General features: G+C 34.8%; 1 protein-coding gene across 4 annotated transcripts in view; it reads right to left on the bottom strand.

Annotated features, from left to right (window-relative positions):
* LOC103696235 (glycine--tRNA ligase, chloroplastic/mitochondrial 2) overlaps positions 1-25,707 on the bottom strand; it is a 56,104-nt gene that overhangs the window by 1,090 nt on the left and 29,307 nt on the right. For 2 of the 4 annotated variants that reach the window (XM_026800811.2, XM_026800812.2), the window contains 16 exons: positions 23,988-24,036; positions 22,895-22,957; positions 22,449-22,538; positions 22,286-22,372; positions 17,646-17,720; positions 17,465-17,523; positions 17,091-17,184; positions 16,750-16,968; positions 14,896-14,990; positions 12,194-12,284; positions 12,002-12,106; positions 11,885-11,923; positions 8,318-8,407; positions 5,431-5,598; positions 4,030-4,111; positions 3,809-3,894 (listed from right to left, as the gene is read on the bottom strand). In XM_026800811.2, the coding sequence (XP_026656612.2) occupies positions 3,809-3,894; positions 4,030-4,111; positions 5,431-5,598; positions 8,318-8,407; positions 11,885-11,923; positions 12,002-12,106; positions 12,194-12,284; positions 14,896-14,990; positions 16,750-16,968; positions 17,091-17,184; positions 17,465-17,523; positions 17,646-17,720; positions 22,286-22,372; positions 22,449-22,538; positions 22,895-22,957; positions 23,988-24,036 (1,492 nt within the window). Of the gene's footprint in view, positions 1-3,808; positions 3,895-4,029; positions 4,112-5,430; positions 5,599-6,997; positions 7,195-8,317; positions 8,408-11,884; positions 11,924-12,001; positions 12,107-12,193; positions 12,285-14,895; positions 14,991-16,749; positions 16,969-17,090; positions 17,185-17,464; positions 17,524-17,645; positions 17,721-22,285; positions 22,373-22,448; positions 22,539-22,894; positions 22,958-23,987; positions 24,037-25,707 lie in introns of those variants that run through there. The other 2 variants (XM_008777783.4, XR_003383280.2) reach the window with 2 other exon arrangements.

Genomic DNA, 25,707 nt, shown 5'->3' with positions numbered 1-25,707 from the left:
TTTTCCTGTTTTACTTTCCTGATGTCTAAAATTGATGCAGCTCCACTTGGAGTGGGCTACAAAGATAGACCCAAGTCTCAGTTACCCTGCCAAGTAGTGATTTAACATAGATTTTACATCATGGAAACCAAGCCAATTTTGGGGCAGCTTTGTAACAATGGAACCAACCGGAAAAAGCATTAACGATGCAAAGACCAATGCACCAATTGCAGTATAGTAGAGTTGTAATTTACTAGTTAGTCCAGATGTTCACCAAATCTGATATAAAAATGGAGGTTACTTGTATTCCTCGGAAACCCTTGCCCACATCACCATTCTTGACCTACTATTGCCCAAACTACCTAGGCATTGGGTCCAAAATGAGTACAATCACTTAGCCATGCTCACATCACCAATTATGAATGATTCACGAAGTCATTAATACAGATAATATCTAAATACCAAATACGTTCTCTATGTGATCCATGTAAAGAAAAGGTGGTTATTCTGAGCAAGATCAAAGAAACATCTTGCTCTTCTTCCATAAAGAATTCTTCTCAAGGTCCGTTGAACCGGTACTGGGACCCGTACCGGTTGGTGGATGGGTCGGTACGGTACCAACTTTTTTCTGAGTTTTTCAAGTTTAATTAATTGGTAATCAATCTTTTTCGACTTTTTCAATGATTTTAAGTCTAATTTGATGTATTTTTATATTTTTTTATGTTTCTATGATCCTAGTTTAATTATCTATTTTAATTTTTTTAAATTAAAAATAATTTTTAAATATAAATATTTTAAAAAATTAATTTCAGCTCAAATCTATGTAGAACCAAATAGTAGATGCTACATATATTTTTCTAGGCCCGTGGGCATATATCAAAGGCTACTTATTTATCAATTTTTTTGGAATTTAGGCCTAGGTCACGGTGCGCATAATCGCATCAAAACGTGAATAAATGAACACCAAATTTTGCTGGAGAGTAGCTTGCATGCCCCTAAATACAGTTCTGATTTTACAGTTTATTTATAAATTTTATATTTTATATTTTTTTATTTTTTAATCCAAAAATATATTTTTAATTTTTAAAAATTATTTATAATTTAAAAATTAAAAATTTTTATGTCATCGTGTAGATCATCCATAGATCTACAATATATCATAAAATCATCAAGCCCAAATCAAAAATTTTGGTATGATCTTTATTTTGAAAATTTCGAGCTATTTTTTAGAGCTAAAAAATAGAGAAAATGAGATAGAAAAGAGGAAACACCTTATTTAAACTTGGATCTTCTTTCAATTGCGTTGAATCGGTGTGATTTTACAAATTGAGAGAAAGGGAGAACCGTTAGAGTGTAAGTTTTACAGAAAAGTAGTGTTGGGATAGCCGAGGCCTTCCCAATCTCTTCTTTTAACAAAAGAAGAAAAGGGGGAGGGGGCCAGGTTTGGAACCGGGCCAACTCGGTGCAAACTGTCCGGTTTGCACCGAGTTCGAATGGAACTGGCCATTTCTGAATGGTTCCGGCCGGTTCGCGACCGATTTCGACCGGTTCAAGGCCGAACCTAATTTTATTAGGCAAACCAACCAGTCCCTAATCGGGTTGGCTCGATATGGGCCGAACCAGGCAGCTCGGTCCGATTTGGCTAAACTTAATTCTTCTAGTAATCTCTAGCCTAATCTTTGCAAAAAAGCACATATCATACATTTATATTTATGAGCCAAATTTCTAGCATACAAAAGTCGAAGTATATACATTATTCAATATAAACTTTGTTTTTCTGAGGATCTACTATGATAATGAGAAAGATTTCTAGAAATCCGACTAAATTGATCAATAATATTGCAATATGATAAATCAGTCCAGATAAGCTTATTAATAGGATGCCCCAATATCGTACAAAATTTAGCTTTAGACAATGATCTAATAAGAAACATAACTGGGACTCAGGTATCGAATTTTTTAGTAACAATGTTTATAAGAAATGAATTCTCTAGTATTTGATTTCTTATGGACAAAGGATTTATTAGAACACATGCAAGATAACCTAGAAAATAGAAAGAACAATTTGATAATTGATTTATATCCAGGTTTCCCATACGGGTTGGTACCAGTATCGTACTGACACTTGGTATGCTGAGCTGTATCGTACCGAACCATGTACCGACACTATAATAGGATGGTACCATACGCGACTTGATACCGAGAGGGCAAACCTTGGTTTATACGGATCCTGTACAGTTGAGACTTCTGCAAGATGGGGAATAAATTTACTTGATAAGAAAATCAATAAGAAATCTGCTATTGAACAGCAGAATTCAATACAAATTAGAGGACAAGTAAATAGAAAAAAGAGGGAATTAAGAGAGAATAAGAGAGGAGGCGGGAAGGTAGGAAGAAAAGAGAAGAAAGGAGGAGGCCTGCAGCCATTTCATTCAACGTTAATTTTTGAACACAATCTCCCTCAACCACCCCAAAACAGTTCGCTGAAGGCCTCTTGAATACACTCACTGACCTTTTCCTACTCTAACTAGGAGTCTTTTAAAAGGAAATTAGATAGTTCTAAACAATTGGCTAAATCTAGACTCTAACTAACTAGCCAACTGATTACCAGCCAATTGAATCCCAACAAAGCATCGACTAATCAGACCACAATTTGAGTGAAAAAGAACTCCAAAAATTCCTAGAACGATGACCGAGAAATATAAAATAGAAAAAGGATAAAATGGACAAATAAAAATCTAAAAACTGAAAAAAGAATCTATTACTTAAGTCCATAAACTCCCAATTACATCAAAAATCTTCCTTCTCGGGGAAGTATATAGCAACTAATGAGTATCCCATCTTAGCGGGATTTAAACCATCATCCTTTGGTATTTTGGGAATATTATGCACTTAGCCGGGTGCCTAGATGCCTAGAGGGGTGCTTTCTAAAGCACTAATATTGATGTACAACCCATTTTGCATATGTGAGGCATTTAAAACAATAGCAATTAAAAAAAAAATAGAAAGAAAAAGAAAAAACTCAATTCCTTGTCAAACTTTACACCATACAACTTCCACATCTTCTCATCCACATGAAAATCACATACATTTAGTATGTGAATCCCAATCAATCATATGAGTTGTGCACGCAAGGGTACCCATGCAATACAAACAAATAAGGGACAAAATGATTATATAAAAAAAAAAAGAATATCTGAAAGCTGATGCTGTAAACTTAAGATACTCATGATGCTCAAAAAGCATCAAGTTGATGGTCATTGATACATGTGATACTTTACGGGTTATCAACTTGTAATATTATGGTGCAATAAGTTATTAATTTTAATTTTTAAGTATAATTGTAATAACCTGGTACTCAAAAGGTCTATTAATTGGGGGTCCTTAGCTTGCATAAGTATCCAAGACATCTCTAACATACACTCGATGTGGGACTAAACACGCCCTCGTGCAAGTAACAAACACCACAACCAGTTCATAGTCAATCCCAAAAGGACCCATGCTATATATCCCCTAGACATATAGGGTGTCAGCTGGGTTGGCTCTGATACTATCTGTGACGACATAGGACCTCATCCAAAAGGCTAGCCAGAAGCCTATTAATTAGGGTCCTTGACCCTGCTTAGGTACCCAAGGTATCGCTAACACACATCTGATATAGGACTAAACATGCCGGTAAGGGTCCGTATAATAATATAATAATTATTTTGCTACTTAAGTGAACTAGTATGTGAGAATTCTCAGCATGTTTCTTTTACCATTAAATTTGAATCTAGATTATGTTACCAATAGACCAGGATATTCGGAAGGCAATAAGAAGGAAGCTTACCACCATTACATAAACATTGTCAAAGAAATCTTCAAGTGGTTGTAGCAACAGTAAAGATGCCATTACAAAACTGTCAATATCAACACCTGAAAGACATACATAGATACAAAAGCCATATGAGCATAGCACTAGGAAGCACAGCATAGGAATCAAGATTGTGATGTGAAATAATATCAAAATGGTTTCAAGATAATTCAAATTACAAAGGGAATTGCAGGTACCAGGATGGATTTTAGCTGCTACTGCCAAGTAAGCACTCCATAATGCTCGTTCTTCGTTTTTCTCAAATGCAGCCTCACTTACCTATTCAACAATTTCACTTGAGGTTACTGGAGTGGACTTAGATTATTTTCTTCTTTTCTTTTTTTTTAAAGAACTCTGCAGCTTGTTAACTAGATTAAAAAATGATTTTCTTCACTGATCAGGATTCTCATACACCCCCATTGGTATCCAAACCAACATTGCCACAAAAATGCATAAAATTATTTTTTTCTTATTTTATCTTATCAGCAGCACAATACTACAAACTCCAAGCCACAAGATAGTAAAAGAATGAAGTCTTACTTATGCAGTTTTATTGCAAGAAACAAGAAGGCTATAAAGATTAGTAAATAACAAATTATACGTAGTAAGCAAGCAAGAACTTGAAATATAACAAAGTAAAAAAAAAATGATTTTAGATAAGGATAGTTTGAAACTTGAATACATGAAGCTTGCATACATGAACTTGCATCACATGAATATGGATTGATCATCTTATGTTTAAAGAAACAATTATTCTCTTAAAACTTTCTTTAGTTCTTGAAAGCGATGGTAAATCAATTAGTCTAGCTTACCTGTTCACTCTGCAGATACTGCATTTTAAACATGCCTTCTGTTTTCTCCCAGAAACCAGTTGCATTTTCATAATTTCATGACAAGAAGATTGAAGGCCATTCTAAAGCATTATCATTAATAATTTCTTTTTGTCAAAACATTAAGAAGTACTCTAATATTATTTCACTAAGCATCAGTAGTGTTCTTGCATTAACTGCTCCTTTTAGAAGGATTTCTGATCATGAGCGATATATTGGACAGCTTCATATGACAATTTCTCTATAGTTTATAACAAAAAAAATCCATTTATTTTCAACACATTATTGCATCTTGACATAAAGGCTGAGTAAGAAAGTGGGGAATCCATCATGATGACCTACGTGACTGTTAAGCATGTAATTTGCTTAATAATTCATACGAACATGGCTTAATTAAGAGATAAGATCACTTCATGAAAGGAAACTTCTTTATTTCGTCTTTGCTGTATTGTATCCTACTATTCATAACATGATGATAGGTCATGCTATAGAGGTGATTAACATTGTAATATCGGTGCCAACTCTTTATGGTTGATCCATAACGCGACCTTTGCCTTGACTCATTTATTTCTTCGCATGCATGGTTCGGCCCGCAGGTGAAACTGAGGCAGGTGTTAAGCTTGAAAAGCATTGTTCATCTATATCTCATCAATTTCTGCTTTGGAATCAAGATATTTATTAACAAGCAAATAGGTTTGTAGATTAATGTAATTGAAGGACCCAAATAAATCTAGAATATGCTGTAAAAATTACATGATACATGATTACCTCCAAATCAGCATTGATGTCCTTCCCACGAATAATTCTTGTTGGCCGTGAATATGCTTCAATTACTTTTGGAAAAATATCACCTCTAGACAAGGCTTCCATCTGCATCGAGAATATATGATAGTGAGCTGATATCAAGGTCCGCCGTCTCGGTACTGGTCCCCATACTTGTGCCACACTAGCACTGTATCAGTACAGTAAGGTACAAAAATTTTTCGGCGTATCGAATGTTGATATGCCACCCCAATCAAACCCGGTAGGGTATGGTACCGAACCGGTATGGTACGGTACACCCCGAACAATCCGATTCGGGCCGGTACGGCGAACCATCGCTAATATTCATTACTTCAAAATAAAACCTTAAATTGATAACATTTAGGAAGCATTCATATTGATGATTTGAGCTATATACTACTAGACCACTGTAACAACGGTAGCTTGATTGACATGTGGTGCCTAATCACTTAAGAAGTGCCTTTTAAAACATTAAGTGAATGTTTAGTCAGCAAAGTCATTTAGATATCTGCTGTTACATATAGGAGATGTTTATACCAGTCAAACATTTAAATTCTGAGACAGGAAAATTGATGAAAGCTTACTACATTCAGCTGTTTATGTTTTATAAATCCAGTACTCAGAATACCCAAAAAATAGAAAAAGAGAAAAACTAACGATGTAATGACTGCATTGCAATTTTTTGGTTCATTTACATTACATGCATTGCACAAGCTTGATCTTTTGCATGTAAACACATAAATATGCATAAAAGAGAGGAAACATCCTTTCCAGTAACCTTTTCCAGCAGCCTTATATCTATAAGAAAGTCCCCTAATCCCTTTTCTCAAATCAAGTATTTGGCTAAATCATACATACTCTTTACCTCCTTCCTCTAATTTTCAATTTCTTCAGTGTTTTTGTTTATGTTTTAATATGTAATCTTTTGTCTTGGTGGTTCATCAATAACTATATTCTTTACGACTTCTAATCATCACTGTCATCTTACTTTTTGTCCCCATACAGGCTCATATTTTTTTGTTCTCCTTTTACTTCTAATTTTCATAATACTGTTACCCCACATGCATGCGTATACAGCTTCTGAATCATGAAACTATTCTTTTAATAATATTAAATTTATAGTCACAATTTCATACAAGGCTTATTTCTAACAAAATATATAATTTTCCAATACGCTTACATATTAAGCAGTCCATTTTAACCATTTTGATGACTATATCACTATTTAAATGTCAGAAGAACTTTTTATCAAGCTTATTTGGCACCCATAATAGTTGAAAGTTTAAATATTAAAATTTGGACTAAAGCAACCAGTAGTGAGCACTCCAAACTTGTATGCTAAGTATTGAATCTTTAGGTTGAAGTAAGCAGAACACTACACCTCAGAATGCCAGTACGCTACGAGTATTACTATTATCTTGAGCAATCAAAAAGACTTTATATGTATTTTTGCTTACTGCATACTTTTGGTACCATCGCTTCCCAGCTCTTGAACCTGTATCTATTCCATCCATGTGGGAAGATCTAAAGAGAACTTCAAGGAGGATTATACCTTGTGAAAGAATGCATGAAAGGTTTGCCGTTCGGTACCAGACCCCAAACCAGTGTCGAAGTAGCACAGTGTCGGTTGGTATGGTATGAAGTTTTTGGCGTACTGAGTGTCGATGCGCCACCTGAACCGGATACTAACACCAAACCGGTACGGTATGGTATGCCCCGTACCACCCGGTTCCGGCCGGTACGACGTACCTTGATGCATGAAATCTTTTAGTTTGGAAAGAAAATTTCGAAAATTGAGATTAAGTGAGTCTGTTGTAGCAGTTATTTTGAAAATGTAACATAAATCAATAGACAATGATATTTTTTATGGTTCTACTCAGTGATCACCAAACCGACCTAAACTAGACGATTCGACCCATATCGGATTGTACCAATGCTAGCTTGGGATGGTTCAGCCGCTCAAGTAGGTTCATATATAAAATCCCTCCCACCTCACCCACTTGATGGTTCGAGAGCCTTTGAGGCTCTCTATCTCTCATTACTTCTTGGATGCTGCCTTCAATAGTATCAACAATGCCAGATGCTGCTTAATATCCCCCTCTTCGACACCGGCCATCGCCAGTAAGTCTCCCTCTCTGTTCTCTCTCTCTCTCTCTCGCTCCACTAGGGATAGGGTTATAATCCCTCCCTCCCTCTCTTGTCTTCCCTTCCTCGCCTTCTCCCTCTCTCCCTCTCCATGTCGTTGTCAAAGCCCTTGTCAGTCATCCATGTCGAAACCCTCATCCTTATTGAAGCCCTCATCTCTCCCTCTCCCTCCCCCCTCTTTATCTCCCTCCCTCTCCTTTTCCCTCTCATTGTTTTGGTACACTCCGTCATGACATAGTACAGACCCATATCGTGCCGTACTAGTAGCCGATCGGTACGAGTCATGGTACCGGCTCGGTGAACTTTGGTCCTACTAAACTGGAGAAATATATTTTCACGAATCCATCACAAATAACAATAGCAAAAGAGCATAGCTTAGCTAGAAGGGTTTGAAGGAAAAAAAAGAGTAGAGCAGGTCTTGGATAACCTTATATGTAAATGATGAAAATTTGAAAAAACAAAATCTAGACTAATGATGAAGGAGGGTCCTTTAAATGATCCTTTAAAGGAGTAGATGGAAAACTGCAGTTTAAAAAACAGTCCTAGGAAGTTGAAATTAAGCTTAAAACGTGTCATAACTAACTTGAGAATAAAAAATGTAGATATTGATACATTTGATGATCCAGCTACAATTAAAATGAATACTTGCTTCTTGAATATGCATGAGTAACCCCACAAATTGATACAAAAGAAACTTAAAATATCAAAATGACCAAAAGTCACTTACTTCCACTGCCGATTGTGCTGCCAGACAAGGCCAATTTGCACGTTCTGAAAGTATCGAACGGACTATTTCAGCACTTATGCCCTTATCCACCTGAGATAAAACATAATCACCAAAAATAATTCCAAAACAAAATCAGCATGTATATATACATGCACACTAGCATTTTGCACATGCTATGAACATGCTTATCAAAAAAAAAAAGGCAGGGAGGGAGGAGATGCAGAGAGAGAGAGAGAGAGAGAGAGAGTTTAAGAGAAGACGGGATTTGTTGGAGATTTTGCTGCGAGAAGGAAAAACTGCCATACTTAAAAGAGAGAGAAAGAAAGAGATAGGGACTTTGCTGGAGTTTTCCTTTGAGTGTGGTTTCAATGGGTCATGGAGTTCCAACATGCATAGAGATTATTTTATTTTAAGAGCTCAATTTTGTTCAAGATTAAGTCTGTTAAGAGGTTTAAAAAATTCAAAATTTCTAGGACAGAAAATTGGACTAACAGCAGATGAGCAATACATGGGAAAATATTTTTCCTTTTATATAGCATATTTAAGAGGCAGGGGCACCATGTCTCCACATTTTTCCCACATCGGCTCCATCTACAGAGTTTTTTTTCTTTTTTTCTCTACTATAATTAATGTGCAGGCTTCTTGTAGACTGCAACTACAGGAAGGAGTCTAATCACACTCTAAGTCCAGCTACAAACCTCCTGTCATTATAATAGTATATATATACTCACCTGGATTGTTCCTGAAAAATGAGTTCAATAGCATTTTAAATAGGATAACGTGGTTGTTATTCATCTCCAATAAGGGTGCTACTTATTAGGTTAATGTGAAAGTTGCTTCAAAATGTGTAGTAAATTAAAATTTTTGATAACTAAATTCAAAAAGATTAGTTAACAACAACTCATCTGCTAACAATGACTAAGCATGAAGAATGATGATTATTAATTACTCTATAACCTGGCTTCGGATAATGAAATGCATGCTTTGTTCTTCATTGGTTAAATGAACAGTGATCTTAGTGAAACTTTAAAAGAGAAGTCACTCATTAAAAATTAAAAAATTAGCAGCACATAAAATATAGGCCGTTTCATTAACCTATTCCGAACAAACAGTACATAACATATGACTTTGATCATAAATCATAGGAAAGAAAAATATCTCAAGGAAAATCAAGTCAACATTCAAGAGGACAACTACACTGATCTAATGCAACAAGAAAACAAGTTACTGTAAGTCTGGAAGCAGCAATATCACTTCACATCTAGCTTGTTAATCAAGCACACATCAATTGGAACCAATGCAAAATATTATGACATAGGTCCAATGGAAATACTATAAATGAGATATGCACAATTAACTGGATTGTTGTTTTTAAGATATGATATATAATCTTCTGTAGTATGGCAGCACCTGTATCCTCTACAACAGAATACCTTTTTTCTTCAATTGGCTTGACACAACATGAGCATAACATCCACACAGTAGAGATCAGAATGTTGCAGGGGATATTTGAATTCATAATATGAGAGTCAGATCAAATTCAGTAAACAAAGTTAAACCCTGAACTCAGGAAGGAAGAAGAACGGAACAACAAACTCAAACAGTAGGAAAAACAGCCACTAATTGCCTTGGGAACTTCCTAATAATATGCAAATCATCAAGTTGTAGAATATCCAAGTTATAGTGCCTCACAATGGATTTTGTTGTTATTCTTTCTTTTCTCCTTCAATATTGTGGTTAAAATCTCAACTATATGAAATAGTAAACATATGTTTCTTCCACAAACAGAAATCTCAGCTATAGAAACAAACTATTGGTTCTGATATAGATCCTCAAAATTGGCTTACGACCTCAATGGTTTTAGATCTAACCTTGGTGGAATTAAATTGTGATAAATGATAATGCGATAAAACTTATAATTATCATTTATAATACTACAAATTTTCAGTATATAAGACAGAAATAAAAAGTAAACCATTTTCAGTATATAAGACAAATAAAAAGTAAACCATTTTTAAACCAAATCCAGATCACATTGACTCCAAATTTTGCATTGTATTCGTATTTGGTTTGGACATAACATTTCTTAGGCCCTGTTTGGGAGAGTTATTGGCAGTAGAGCTTTTGAAAGTAGAGCTTTTATAAAAAGCTATTTACTGTTTGGTAACTATATTTCTAAAGTGCTATGCCACTTTATCATGTGTTTGGTAAATAAACTGAGAAGTACTTTTGTATGATAAAATTACCATAAAGAGCATAATAAAATATAACATATATTAGTACATAAATATATGATATAGTATAATATTACTGTAATGTAATATAATATTATTATAATATAGTAATATAACATTGTATACTATAGCATAATAATTTAATATAATATTAAATTATTTAACATAATATATCAATGTATTATGATATATTGTAATATAATATTATATTTATAGTATAATACAATAATAAAGATATAAATATTATAGTTATTAGCGTACATTAAGTTTTCATAATATAATAGAATATTAAATTATTTAACATAACATACTAATGTATTATGATATAATGTAATATAATATTATATTTATAGTATAATACAATAATAGGAAACAAGAATACATTTTCTTGCACGGAAGGGAGTTTGATCCACGGCTAGGGTTCTTTGTTAGGGCTCCAGCAGATTTTCAGGTTGATAAAGGGACAAAGTATGTAATTGTTATATTTTATTATGGGTATTTTGGTAAAAAAAAAACAGCCTTCCGACAAAGCTCAAAACAGCTTTTTCGGAAAGCTCTAAAATGAAACTTCTCCCAGAAAGCTAAAAACAGCTTTCTGGAAAAGCTAAAACAGCTTTTTGAAATTTTTACCAAACACCCTTTTTCACCCAAAAATGCTTTTGGAAGGCCAGAAAGTGCTTTTTGGCCTTCCACAAGCTCCCCCAAATGGGGCCTTAGTTCTTATAGTGATTGTCTCCAAATACAGATCCAGATCCCAAAATCCTTAGGGGACAAAAAACTGCCAATATACTCTATAAAAGTAACATCCAAGAAAAAGAAAAAGAGGTATAGGAGATGCTGCTTTCAGGGTTTTCTTACATCAATCAAACAAAGCATGGACATATAATACAATGTGATGGACAAATTCTAGTGCCACTAATCATGCTAAACTTACTATAAAACAAAATAATCAAGGATTGATGTGTATTGCATGTCAATCATGTGCTGGCTTGTCATTGGCATGATAAGTCCTTTGGCATGCTAAGCCATCCTAGTGCTTGCATGCGCTGGCAAAACAACATGCAGATGGTGCTATACCAGTGCATGTGTCAGTGAGGCAATGGCACAGCACGATGCACCATGCCAGCCATCACTTAAATCCATGAAATAAACACAATCTTCTTAAAGAAAAGGATGAAACAATAATTCATAACAAAATGGGGAAAAATAAAAACTATTAGTTCCGATAAGCATAAACATCAAATAGACAAAAAGAAGGCTCATGGCTAGCAAAAGGACCAAAAGCAAAAGCAAGCATCTTAGATGGAAAAATAATCTTTATTGCGATACTTACCAAAAGTTGTTCTAATCTCCGTGTGACAAATTGTAGTGCCTGATGAAAAAGTTTCAATTACAAAGATGCAACAAAATTAATTTTAATAAAACCAAAATTACGACTACATCCACTCACATCATTTGTAATATTGGTATCAATCTTTATAGGTTGCACATCTGCCACTAGACTCAAAGCATTTCTTAGGTCCAAGTTCTTTTTATTTTCCACTAGTATCTGGACCTGAAATTAAGAGATAATCAAATCAATTTGATGAGAACAACAAGAAAAAGCTATTTAGTTTTCCACCCCACCCCCTTTTTCACTTACAAGGCCATAGGAGATTCTTCTCAGACCAAAAGGATCATTTGTGGAACTTGGTTGACAGCCTGCACCAAATAAACCGACAAGACTATCCAGCCTGTTTGATGCACAAAATTATCACTATAAGATTATAAAAAACACTAGGAACACTAACAGATAAACAATGGTACAGTTTGACATGAAAGATCAGAATCTCAGATATTAAGCTTGAGCATGGATAACAGGAACATATAAAGGACAAAATCTAGAAGACCAAATCCAAGTAAAAATAGTTCCAGCTGCATTTTGAGGGCGCTTTGATAATGAACTATTAGAAAGCCATAACAAAAAGTAAATAGGAAAAATTAAGTCAAAAGCACCACAGAAACTAGAAAAACAAAATGAGACTGTCACAGATTTTTAGAAATTGGCCTGTCTTTACGTCTACTATAACATTGTCCCCACAAAAATAAAAAAAAATGTGCTTATTTTCATGTTTATTAAGTTGTCTATTAACGTATTAACTATTCTCTGTACAAGTTAAATTATTCTCTATACAATTTGGATAATGATTGTATATATGCATGTCTTCTTACAGTGAAGAAATGCTCACTAAGTGTGTTCTCATAATTAACTATTTGATTGTACACCAAGTCAATTCTGCCAGTTTTTAGCTAGTCAAGTTACATGGTACCATAAATGAGCCATTGCAACTCAAGACTTTCATAAGACTTCAGTGATAACTTGAGGAAATATGCCCATCAAAAAATTGATAATCCAAATTGCCATCAACTAATCGATGTATACTGCTAAATTGACGTCACAATCCAGCAATCAAGTTGCCAGATTCCTAAAGTAACATGAAGATTTATATCAACACATTGTGAGTCTGAATGATCTCCAGAAAATTGCTCAAGAACATTTGACACAATTTCTTGTGGCTGTTAACAGAGCACATTTGTACCTTTCTGCACATTTGCACCTTTCTTTTTCACTGACTACTGTCTAGGCTAGGAACCTGCCATGTTGGTTCCCCTCTTATCCCTTTAAAGCAAGGCACAAAAACAGAAATAAGAGTGAAAATGAGATCAATAGGAGAAAAGATAAGTTTCATATTGTTTATTGTTCAAAGTGGCATAAAGCATGGCGGTGGAGGAGTGGAAGTGTGACCTAAAAGTGGACCAAGTGAGCTTAATTTTCGAGGGTGTAACTAACGTCTCATGTCTACATTCAGAGAATTGCTCAGTCTAAATCTTATTTTAATGAAAAATGAAAGATTTTACCTGGTCTGAACGACAATAGGACAAGGACCGGGAAGGACTTATTTAAACTGAGAATGAATCTATCAGCCGCTGTCTGATCATAGACCTATATATTAATGACAATCAAGGATAAGTCTGACTTGACTGGGGCCCTATACCTTTGAGGATGGATCAACAATGACTTCTGAATGATAAAGGCCATTTTTTGAGGAAATGTTGAATGAAACTCCCAGGAATTTTCAATTCATCATCTTGCATATGATCCATGATTTCTGTGGATTCTAATTTCCATTGTGTTCTTGATCAATTCCACCTCCACTTTAGATTATGCTTTTTTATTTCATACTTGCATCCTTCGAATGTTGTCCTTCCGTAAGTTTAGCTTCTCAGCCCTAACAGCCTTTTAAACCAATCTATCAATCAGAAAGTATATTGCTGCTGTTGTTTCATTCGTTTGGTTCGGCTGCACCTCTACGTCTAGCAAACCATATGCACCCATAGTCTTTTTCTTTGTTGTCATGGTATGCGAGTAGCTTCTAGTTGCTTATGCATAAGCCTTCTGCATTAGACAATTTCCATATTTGTACCTAATAAACTAAGCTTGAAAGAGCTTGACTAGAAATTGATTTTAAGCTTGAAAAATAGGACTAAACTTGGCCTGCTTTCCTTTTGAACGAACTTAATCAAGTTTAATATAGACCGTGGACAAAGATAGGTTTATTGTAATCAGCTTGATATCCCTTAAATCAGGCCATGTTCAAATCAACCTTGAATCAAAGTTGATTCAAACTCAGTCTAAGCTTGAACAAAAGAGAAGTTTAAAACATATACCCATTCCATGATCATATTTGTAGAAAAAAAAATTAGATGGAATTCATCACTTTGGAGAAGTCTTTTGAGCTTTAATTGAATATGCATTTGTGTTTCTTTGAAGAAGTGGATCATGTAGAATATTTGCTTTCAAATTGCAAGTTTGAAAGACCATATCTTTCCATAGAGGTAACCTATAAGGGATTGATAAAGCTTTTTCTGGGTTATAAAAAGAAATAACAGCATATAGAATCTAGTATATTAGTAACCTGACTACTGCCATACAAGAACAAGTTGCAAAATTAGCATACAATTGAGATTTCAGCATCAGGTCAGAGTTCTGATGAGGCTAACAGAACAAACAAAAAAGGATGGAAAAGAGAATGCTGCCAAAACCTAATTTGGGATACCTAGAAACATGGTATGCTGTACCGATCGGTACAGGTCGGTACCGGGCGTACCGTACCCGTACCGATGGATACCGGTATCGGTACGCCAGTGTCGGTACGCCTGACGTACCGCGTACCGTACCGTACCGACATTCGGTACGCTTATGCTAGTGCGGCACCGGTACGGGGTTCGGTACCGGTACGGCGAACCTTGCCTAGAAATCTGTATAATGGAAGATCAAAATTATTATGCTTGAAAATACAATACCGATCAGCTATGGCCAAAACTATTCCAGCATCAGATTTTGGAAGAACATCTCCAGAAAACCTTGGGAGTGTGATCTCAAATAGGGCATCTGCAATCTTCAACAACAAAAGTAAGTCAGGCCCAAGTGACTGCTGATAATAACCTGCTGCATTTAATGGAGGTAGAACTCATACTTGAGAAAGGAAGAAAACAAACATAGAAATGATGGTCACATAACTCAAAACAGATTGTTTACAGACATTTACAAGTGATAATTGATCAATTAATACTTAAACAAAATGATGTCACTGCAGTGGTCAAAGCTGTCTGTATTAAGATTGGATACTAAAAGTTAGCGTTCAGTTCTCATCCAGTTTCACAATAACTAACAGTTTGATGATAATCAAGAATAATTCCCTAAAGGAATTTGCTAGTTTAAAGACAGGTCCATAGTCAGTTTCAGCTTCAGCAGGACCAAAAGAGTTTGAATTTCGGCATTTTTTCAACAATTTTATTGGTTTCCATCTAGTTATGGCAGTTTCAATTAAATACTTTAAAGAGATTTGCGAAATGAAAATCAAAATTAAGTAAAATATGAAGAAAATGAGATCAGTCAACAATATGAATTAGACATCATTTCAAAAAATAAATTATATTGATTATGAATTTTAAATGTATTGTTTTGAATCTTTGAATAGTCTTGCGACGATTTTTTTCCCAAATAAAATGTTAAAAAGTTGTTTAAAGTGCAGTATATCATTGCAATGTAACATGACACCATGAAGGCATGAACATGTAGGAAGCTCTAGGGCAAACCTAAGAACTTCACTAGATTTGATGTTGTTTATGAACTTTAGATGCATTGTTTGATAGACTTGCAATATCTTTTGCTTTGAGAATAAAATGTTAAAGAGCTTATGTCTAAATTGCATTGCATTATTGCAATGTTTGCATTACTGCAATGTAATGTGACACCATAAACATGTGTGGAAGTTTGAGCTCTAGGATACCCAAAACCCATCTACTTCACTGGATTTAGATATCCAATATCAACAGTGCTTCGACATGTTCTCGGAACTCGCAAAGTTTTTGAGAAAACATTTGAAGAAACAAAGAAATGCAGATAATTAGAATAAGCAACTTATATATGGTTTAATCCTCTATCACAAAAAATGATGACAGTTTCAGATCAAGTCCCGGCCAAAACTGAAATCATTTTGGTTTTGGTTTCGTAGTTGGATAAAGTCTCATGTTATTTGAATAAGACTTCAAAGGATAATCTAGAGGTAGAGCTTGTCACTGACTAGATTTTAAGTCCAAGCCTATGCTTCATAACTTGATTGGGACCAAAAATCTGTTTGATCTCCAACGACCAAAATATTGATTGTTTCCATTATTTTGTGCTGTTGCAGGGTGCCATACATACTCATTCATCTACATCATCCTGACAGGGCGTTTTTATACTTGTATGTAGCTAAGAGTTAGTTATGCAATAGTATTGCTTTGCAGTTGAAATGCCTGTTATTGATCATAGATAAACAACCAGTTCACATCAGGAGTGGGTTTAATTGTCCTTTGCAGTGTCTGGTTGTCTATGAATAAAACCACAAGAGCTACTTCCATTTGTCCCCTTGTCCATAGGCATACTTATTCATGTAGCACCACATCGACCTTATACAGCCAACTTGAGGAGCAGCCCATTCTTAGTCAGCATCTGTTCATGAGCCTCAACTCTTTTTCTGTACAACAGAGTAGTCTAACCCTTTTCTATTACAGCAGAATAGTCTGCCTCCAAAGTTCATACCTTATGTATAGCATTTTAATCATAAGCAAGCAATTTTTTTTTTTATACACATTTGAAAGTTGTTCGCATACCTGCTCTGAATAACCATCCCTTAAAGCATAGTGGCGTGCCATTATTCCAGATAGGGAAGTAAACTCTGTGACAATAGATGTAGCAAGATCTGACATGGCCAAAGCTGCAGCATCTTCAATGACTGGGAGATTACTTTCATCAATGCCAAGAGCAAGGGATAATTTACCAACAATCTGTTGGACACGAGACATCTTATCCAGCATTGTTCCAAGCTTTTCCTGATTATATATCATGATGAGCAAATCAAAAGACAAAATCAAACATAATTATTAGTTCAATTAATAGTTCTGCCCCTTACCAAAAGGAGAAAAAAAAAGTTCCAGGATATGCCATAACTTACATGAAAGAGAATCCCGTTAAGATGGACTCTAAATTCAGAAAATTTCTTTTGGGTGTCCATTTTATAGAAAAATTTTGCATCTTCATATCGGGCCCTGACAAGCAACAGCAAACAACAAATTTCTTATAATAGATTTATAAGCTTGATAGTTGGCTTATAAAAATGTCATAGCATAAGGAGAGTTTGCTAAAGACTACTTTGCAGATATAACAATAACGTGGGGGGTCAGCTGCAGCTGCAATTTACTCTGGACTGCAGCTGAACTCTAAATTTATTCTGGCTCAGTTTTATATCACATTTTCAAAAAGTTTCAAACTTTGCATCAAAGAATTAATTATTTTCTCTCTGATTTATAAACAGAATCCATAGCTGACCTCAGTACAGCTTCATTCCCCTTCTGGACTGCTGCTTCGCTAATTACGCCATTTGCAACCTAAAAGCGAACCACCAACAATAAAATATTGGCACACAAAATGACCAAATGAAGAAAAATTAAAGGCAGAGCATAGTGATAATTTAGTTCTCCAAGTGTGCAGAAATCCAAAGCATTCTCACGGTGACAAAGAATGGCAGCAGCCTTCCGGTGGATATGTTTGTTAAGGGAAAATATTTCTGGTGTTTTTGCATAACCTGTAAATAAAGTGAACAATTATTGTCAGAAAGAATCACATCTGTCATATATATTGTTCTCCAATATTCTTTAAATTGTAGTTTAGGCAACATGTCAAATCCAAGAAAGGGCCATTTATCAGTGAAAGTTTGACCAATAACAACATCAGTAGAAACAATGATTGTTAGTTAATGTCCAATTACCTAACAGTAAATCACTATGCACATGACATCGAAGTTGGTTGTAAGCATGAAAGGCATCCCAAATATATACACATAAATCATGAAAAGGAAAATAGTTTTGTATATCTGCACCTCCCAATTGTTAAATGCTGTCAATACACACATAGATTATAGATACTATACAGTTCTACTAGAATGAACATAACATTAGAATGGATTGTATGTGAAACTCAAGAATAACATTTAAAAAAAATCAGAAATGATTATATAATAAGCCTAGTACAATGATTCAATAGTAAAATCATTATTTTTTCTTTATCTTTATTGAGTGGATAGATATAAGTGATCATATAAGGAAGTATGAGTATCAATTCAAAAAAATGTAGAAATTGAACCTCCAAAAACAAACTATGTGTTATGCTGTTGTCCTAAAATTTAAGTTCATTTTTTCCATTTTTCATTTAATAAACATGCTTCAGTAAATAAAAATGATGGTCATGACAACAATTTTGCTACTTTCACAACTTGGGCTAAGTACTTGAGGTCAGCTAAGAAAAGGTGAAAAAGTACATAATTGTGATTGTAAGCAATGGCCTGTACAAAGATGTATTCCTAGAACATAGCAAACTATCACTCTTGAATGCATAGTCGAGCTAAATAGCAAAAACGACAATACATGGAACAATTATGAATTGGGGCTTACCCTAGTGGTCACTGCTGTTACCTGAATACTATCATCAACCTCCTACCATGTCAATTGGGTGACAATTTACTTTGCCACATCAGGTACCAAACCCGACCCAACCTTTAATGGGGCAGGTTTTACTCGACTAGAAATGGATCCAGGGTGGGTGTGGGGAATAATAAAATCTGCTCCGAGCTCAATCTGGATATATATAACTCTTTACAAATCCCCTCCCCACCCTTTGTCCTAGTCGCTCCATTCATGAGAAAGATAAAACATGTGAAAGGTTACATGCTATAATGCTTAGTTATTATTTTTTTTTAGTTGATTGCTTTTCTTAGTATAAGAGACATTGGACTTTTTTAAAGGACAATATTTTTGTTTGTTATGTTTCTATTATTGTTGAGCATTTGGCTTGTTATATTCTAGGTCTTCGCTTCTTATTTTGTTTAATATTACATAAAGTACTAAGATTTAATTTTATATTCTTTTTTATTTGTTTGATTTGTATGCAAAAGAAATTGATTTTTGCAGCTTTCTCTAATCCGATCCGATCCGTCCATCCTGCCTTGTCTAACTCAACCCGCCCTGCTCCGCTCTGAGACGAGTGGGGTGGGTATGGGTAATGGCCTAACCGACCCATCACCATCCGTAATGTCGGATACATATTCGAGTTGGATATGCATTGAACACTTGAGTACCCATTAAATTTATTCAATTTTTAGAAATTGATAGAGTTAACTCTTCTAGCCAAGGTCTGTCGTACAGCCCCATACCGTACCATAATGGAAGAAAACCGGTACGAAATATGCCTTTAAGTCGGTACAAGCTCCATCCTACCTCTGTATGAGGCATATCGACTTGTACCGAAGTGCATACCGGTCCATACCTAGGCGTACCGAAGTGTGTACCAGTCCATACCGAGACAAACTGAGATAAAAATCAAGAAAATGGGTCAGAGAGCTATTTCGGTACAGAGGTGTATCGTGCCATACTGAATTGATATGGTACCGATACGTTACTCGTGAGATTGCGAGTCTTGTTTCTAGCCATTGTTTTGACCCATTATAATAATGTTTAAGGGAGGTTTTATTCTTTTAAGAGATTGACTAAGAATATTCATACTAAAGTAATTTTACAAATTCTCATTTTCCTAAAATCCTTAAGCTAACTTGGAAATTTGGATAAGAAACATGCATACTGAAAAAACTTAACAAATAATATCTTTTAATGTTTTCTTTTGTACAATACTTATATATAAAAAAATTATCCTTATACACGAGGCTCCCGCTACGACAAAGGCTGGGGCAGGTCAGAGGCATGTAGCCTTAACCTTGCATATGGAGAGGTTGTTTGTGTTTCAAACCTAAGACACCTAGGTTACAATGGAGCAACCTTATCGTTGCACTAAGACCAACTCTCACGATACTTCATAATATGTATGTATATACTCTTTATATCCCCATCTCTCTTTTTTCTCCTCTTGCTAAGTTAGACACTTGGCCATGTATTGAAACTAACTCCTGTGTTCATCACCAAGCAATACTGGTAGTCACACCCCTCCCCTTAGCAACTAGAGATTCTGGGCCTGATTCCTGGGCGGCGCATCCTCAAAATTTTGAACTTAAATAATGATAATATGGGTGGGTCACCCTTTTTTTTCTAAAAAAGAATAACACATGGAACAATCTTTTGCCAGACACAATAGAAGATTGGATCATTTTCTTCTAATCATGACTTGGGTGGTAACCTTACCGATACGACTAGTCGATACGATGCCATAGAGTACAAACATAGACCTCCCTTGGACCTTTTATCAGCATAGATAAAATTGTGAGACAAGTATAGGGCTATGAACATATAACTAAATATAAAAGGGCGTCCCAGAGCACAAGGGTCTTACCACTATGGGGTTTGGGGAAGGTAAGGTGTATGCAGCTTTGCCTTGCATGCAGAGAGGTTGTTTCGACGTTTCGAACCCGTGACACCCAGGTCATATGGAGCTACCTTACCATTGTGCCAAAGCTCACCATTGATAAATGTTTAACTAAATATGTAGGAAAAATTCAATATACCATTAATCATATAAAACTAACATGTAGCACTATTTGCATAGGATTAGCCTATGCATCACCCTTTGGCTCTTAACCTAATGTGGAATCAAGTTAAAAATAAGTTATAGGGTGTTTAACTTTCAATTTAGGCCGAACCATTATGGTTATCACACAGCCAACATGTGTTCTCACTTCTCAATTCAAAAGTACACAATTTCCCTACATCCTCAGTATTCCTCATCTTCATGATGCTCCTCTTGTGCTCTCATGCCTACTTATTTGCAAATCTTCAGACCATATAACAAAAGAAATCACATAATTCTGATGAAAAGTCCATTTTGTCTCAATGGTATAATATGACAGCATAACGCTTGAGATTTGCATCTTCAGTTCAACCTTCCCTTTTCTACTGAACTTAACAGCATGATCAACTCTACAAGTACCTAATAAAGCAGCAGTGCAGTTGGTGTGGATTTGAGTCTAAAATCTTAATTCTTAGATTTTTCTTCATGAATTTCCTAAAATAAGATTAAATAACTTCCAACTTATAAGGGACATAGAAACAAAGAAGAAGCTGATATTCTGGGTCACCTCTTTGAAGCTCAAAAATATCTGCTGTCAAAAGTAATTAATTCTGGAGAAAAAAATCAGAAACAAGTGAATATTAATGCTACTAACCACAAATGTAAGAGATATGCTTGTCAGTCATGCCATCATGGATAACATTTTTTCAATTTCAATTTTGTTTCCATCCCACCCATCATCGTTTTCTTTAACACCCGTGAATGCCGCAAGTATCAGAAAACCAAAAACCAAGCATGGAAAAAGCATGAATGCTGCAGAAGTGATAATGCAGAAAATGAAATTTCCCAACTGCAGTAAGTTGAAAAAGCTCCAGCAATCAGATGATGCTGAATGTCAGAGAATCTGATCAAATATACATGACACATAACCAAAGAGTCATGCAGTTGAAAAAGCTCCAGCAATCAGATGATGCTGAATGTCAGAGAATCTGATCAAATATACATGATACAAAACCAAAGAGTCATGCTGCAAGATCATAGTAAATACAAGTGTCAAAAATCCAAATATAGGAGATTCCCGAGTTTCTTATGTTATCAGCTGTACTTCTGAAATAAGGTGTACTTCTGTTATTACTTTAGTACAGGGGCACTTTTGCCATCATACACCCTTGTTCAGTTGTTGCCCTGATTTAATAATTTAGAATTGTCCAGTCAGATATGTGACAGAATAACTCATCTATATTCTCTTTTCCACCAGCCCCACTTATTTCTTAGTTTCTCTATTCTCTCATATTTTCTTTCTTATTCTCTAATAAAAGATGATCTAGATTTTTACTGTTGAACAAGATAACAGCAAATTAAAGAACAGGACAGCAGGCTGTTCTCTCTAGAGATTGGATGATCTTTATTACATCTAGATCCAATAAGGTTGAACTTATCACTCTTAGCTCATGAGAATATCATAATCTGGATTACTGAATATTGGAAGCTTCGTTTCAGTAGACAGGGTAAAACAATACAAATTAGAGAAAATAATAAAAATTCTCAATGCCGTAGGCTTTTTAGAAATTAATATAGCAGATGCATATTAGGGTAATCGCAAGTCAGACTAAAATATTTCTGGCAATTGTAATAGCTTACCGTAATTAATATATCTTTGGGAAGCTCTAAGAAGGATTCATCAAAACCACCAAGTATTGGAACAGGTGCCTCAACAAGATTTACAACCTAAAATCATAATTTACCAAAACTTAATATTCTCCACCAGATAATACAAATCATTGTGAAATAAAAGAAAAGGTACCTCCTCAAGTAAATTGTCCTGCATAATAAGATGACCACCAACACTTGTAGCCAATGAAGTAGAGTCATGTAAAATTTTTTCTTTGCGCTCCTGTAAATGGAAAGCTCATTACTGGTCCAAAATATTTAAAATTTGAAATTTATATAAGAAATAAAATGTATTACTATTTATCTGCCTTTTAAAGTTAAATAGAAGATTGCTCCACATTATTAGCAAAAGCATGCTTATAATAAATTTCCAGATATCAGTCGTCGCAAATTAAAGAAAATCATGCAACTAAACTCACAAATCACATAATGCTATGGAAGGACCAAACAACAAAAAACAAAAGTGGTGCACATAACTGAAACTAAACATACATAATTATGTTTCTCATCCTTTATACTACTGATCAAAGCAATAGTAAATTCAAAACAGCAAGCCATTACAGTACCATATAGACGTACCTTGATGTCAATCAGAATTCCACCATTTTTCATTTTATCCAGGTAAGACTCAGCAGTTTCTACCTGAGATTGCAAAACCTTTCACTTAAGGATCTTACATGATCCAATACAAAAAGATATCAACAAGATAAATGAAATGGTTAATCATTATGTAAATACTTATAAATCAAAAAACATTAATTGTATAAAGCTAACAAAGAAAATGGGCTGAGCGAAACATCACATTTCACAATTCTATTGATTAGAAAGTCATATTTGTAACAATTTTATACGGAAAGAAGATTAAAATTAATAATTGCTTAAGACAAGTAAGAGCAACTTTCAACAGTTACTTTTCCTTTAGCTATTCCATTAACCATGCCCGACAATATAAAAGATACAAACTAAATAATTCCAATCCCCAAAATAATAATCTGAGCGAAACATCACATTTCACAATTCTATTGATTAGAAAGTCATATTTGTAATAATGTTATGCGGAAAGAAGATTAAAAATAATAATTGCTTAAGACAAGTAAGAGCAACTTTCAACAGTTACTGGAGAAGGGATGTGGCAGGCGACATGGTTGGGGACGAGGGATAGCTCAACATTGAATGGAGAGGTGGCTGACAAGTCCCAAGGAGTTGGCACAATCGGGTACAGCGACAGGGCCAAGGGCGAGGTCGAGTGGAAAAAGAGGGGTCAAGAGGAGAGGGATGAAAACCCACTTTTAAAAAAGTGGAAGTGAAAATTTTTCACTTCCACTTCTTCCAAAAATAATGGAAGTTGTTTTCGGAAAAACAAAAACAAAGCAACCAAACATGTTTTCTGCAACGGATTCCATGTTTCTATTTTTTTTATATAAAAAAAAAACAGTACCGAACAGGGCCTTAGACAAACTTAGTTGAAGTAATTAACACTTGTAAACCCAGTATGATTAGATTAATGAATTAGATCTACCTAACTGTAATATAATGCTGTTGCTAATGCTGGATATCATGACCTGTTCTCATCAATTTAACGTCTAAAAAAAGAAAAAAACTACCTTGACAATCATAAATGCAATTAATTGATAAGTTGAAAATGAATGAAACAAAAAATTCTAAAGTTAACCTCGAGTATTGCTGATGGTGAATTGCGGAGGCCACAAGATTGCTTCCCGCTGCCAGAGAATATATAAGTATAGAAGTCAGAAAGTTACATCAATTTTATCATAACTAAAGAGCAACTATATATTGTTTATGTCTGCAAAATCATTTTCTAATAAATGTGACTTTGCATATGGAATATCAGACTACATTTCATTTGAAGCTTTGGCTAATTTGTAACTTAGAGATGAATACAGGTCCCTATTTCAAAAGTCACCATCTTCTCCCTTGGCGTAGACTCATCCAAGTTAAGATGATTTTTTGGAGGGTTACACCTTGGTTGTATGAACTTAAATTGTGATTAATAAGAGACAAATTCCATGTGTCAAAAGCCACCAGGGCTAACCCTGGTATTGGGATGTTTTTGTGTTTTTGTTTCCCTGCAAATAAGGGAAATACCACATGGGGATTGATGTTGGAGATAGCATTTGCACAGAACTTCTGCCGTTCCTTATTTTACTTTCACTTATTTTGGAAGCAATAAATATTTGCCGCCAAAAGATCTAAAGGTTTTACAAACAATTCACAAAACAAAATGGATTCATTATACACATTTGTTCAGTCAAGTTCAATTTTTTATTGGATTTTTGAAAACAAAAACAGAAAAAATAAAAGCAATATCAAATGAGCCCTTAGCAGTTAGCACCATATGGTCCATATCCCTAGAGGACTGGCATCAGGTTGAGTGTCATACTGTCATCCATAAAAAATGCACAATCCTTCTATGGAGCCTTCTCTATTTCGAGTTCTGCTCTATAGCCATCACCATATTTGATGAAAAAAAGCTTGAAATTTGCATGATGATGATGATGATATGGTCTGCCTTGACAAACAAGATTTTTACATTTATATCAGGTTAATTATGGAAAAAAATGAGAAGGCTTAAAATAAGCTCAGCAACAGTACTAGATCTACCTTTACAGAACTAATGTAGTTTTATTAGAAGATGATATGAAAAGGTCTAAGAATTTTTTAAAAAAGGATTTAAGTCATAGGGAAATGCAACATCTAAAGTCGGCTCTGTTTTTCCCTTATGCTTCACAAACAAGCTTTATCCTTGTCCTTCCACATCAGGGAAGCTTTCTTTAAGTACAAATTTTGATCCAGGACTGAAGTATGAAGCATCATTCTTGACTAGTCAAAGGCCACTGTGATACTAATGCTCTAAAATGCTGATCTTTGGCATAGACAAACACAAGAAGATATTGACATGTCAAAACAAATGTCTTTTTGACAAAGACAAACTTATGTATGCTGTAAATGGACATCTTGAGTGCTCAAACAAGAATTTTAACTTCACACAGCCTCTTGGGTCAAAATTACCACAAAATCTTTTATTGATGAATACAAGCTATACATGTATATTAAGATTATTAAAGGACATTTAATCTACAAATTGCACCATATAGCATCATAATTATTAAATAATCCAAAGCAAATATGAGGAGTGTCATCCTTATGTCAAAATCTACAGAATATTTCCATGTTTGTAATTTTTAAATAAATTAATTTAGTAACTATCATTCTGTTAAAATAAGTTCAATCTGCTAGGTCAAGGACTCGTATTGATATGCATATAATAGTGCAACACTGACAAGCTGTAACAAAATGCAACAGAACAGCCCTTAAGGTCATGCATTTAGCTTTGCCTAAAGCCCACAAACTAGAAACTAAAAATTATATCT

Source organism: Phoenix dactylifera, chromosome 17 (assembly GCF_009389715.1).
Source record: "Phoenix dactylifera cultivar Barhee BC4 chromosome 17, palm_55x_up_171113_PBpolish2nd_filt_p, whole genome shotgun sequence".
Lineage (NCBI taxonomy): Eukaryota > Viridiplantae > Streptophyta > Magnoliopsida > Arecales > Arecaceae > Phoenix > Phoenix dactylifera.
Note: the sequence above shows the minus strand (reverse complement) of the source record. Positions and strands in the feature narration are given on the sequence as shown.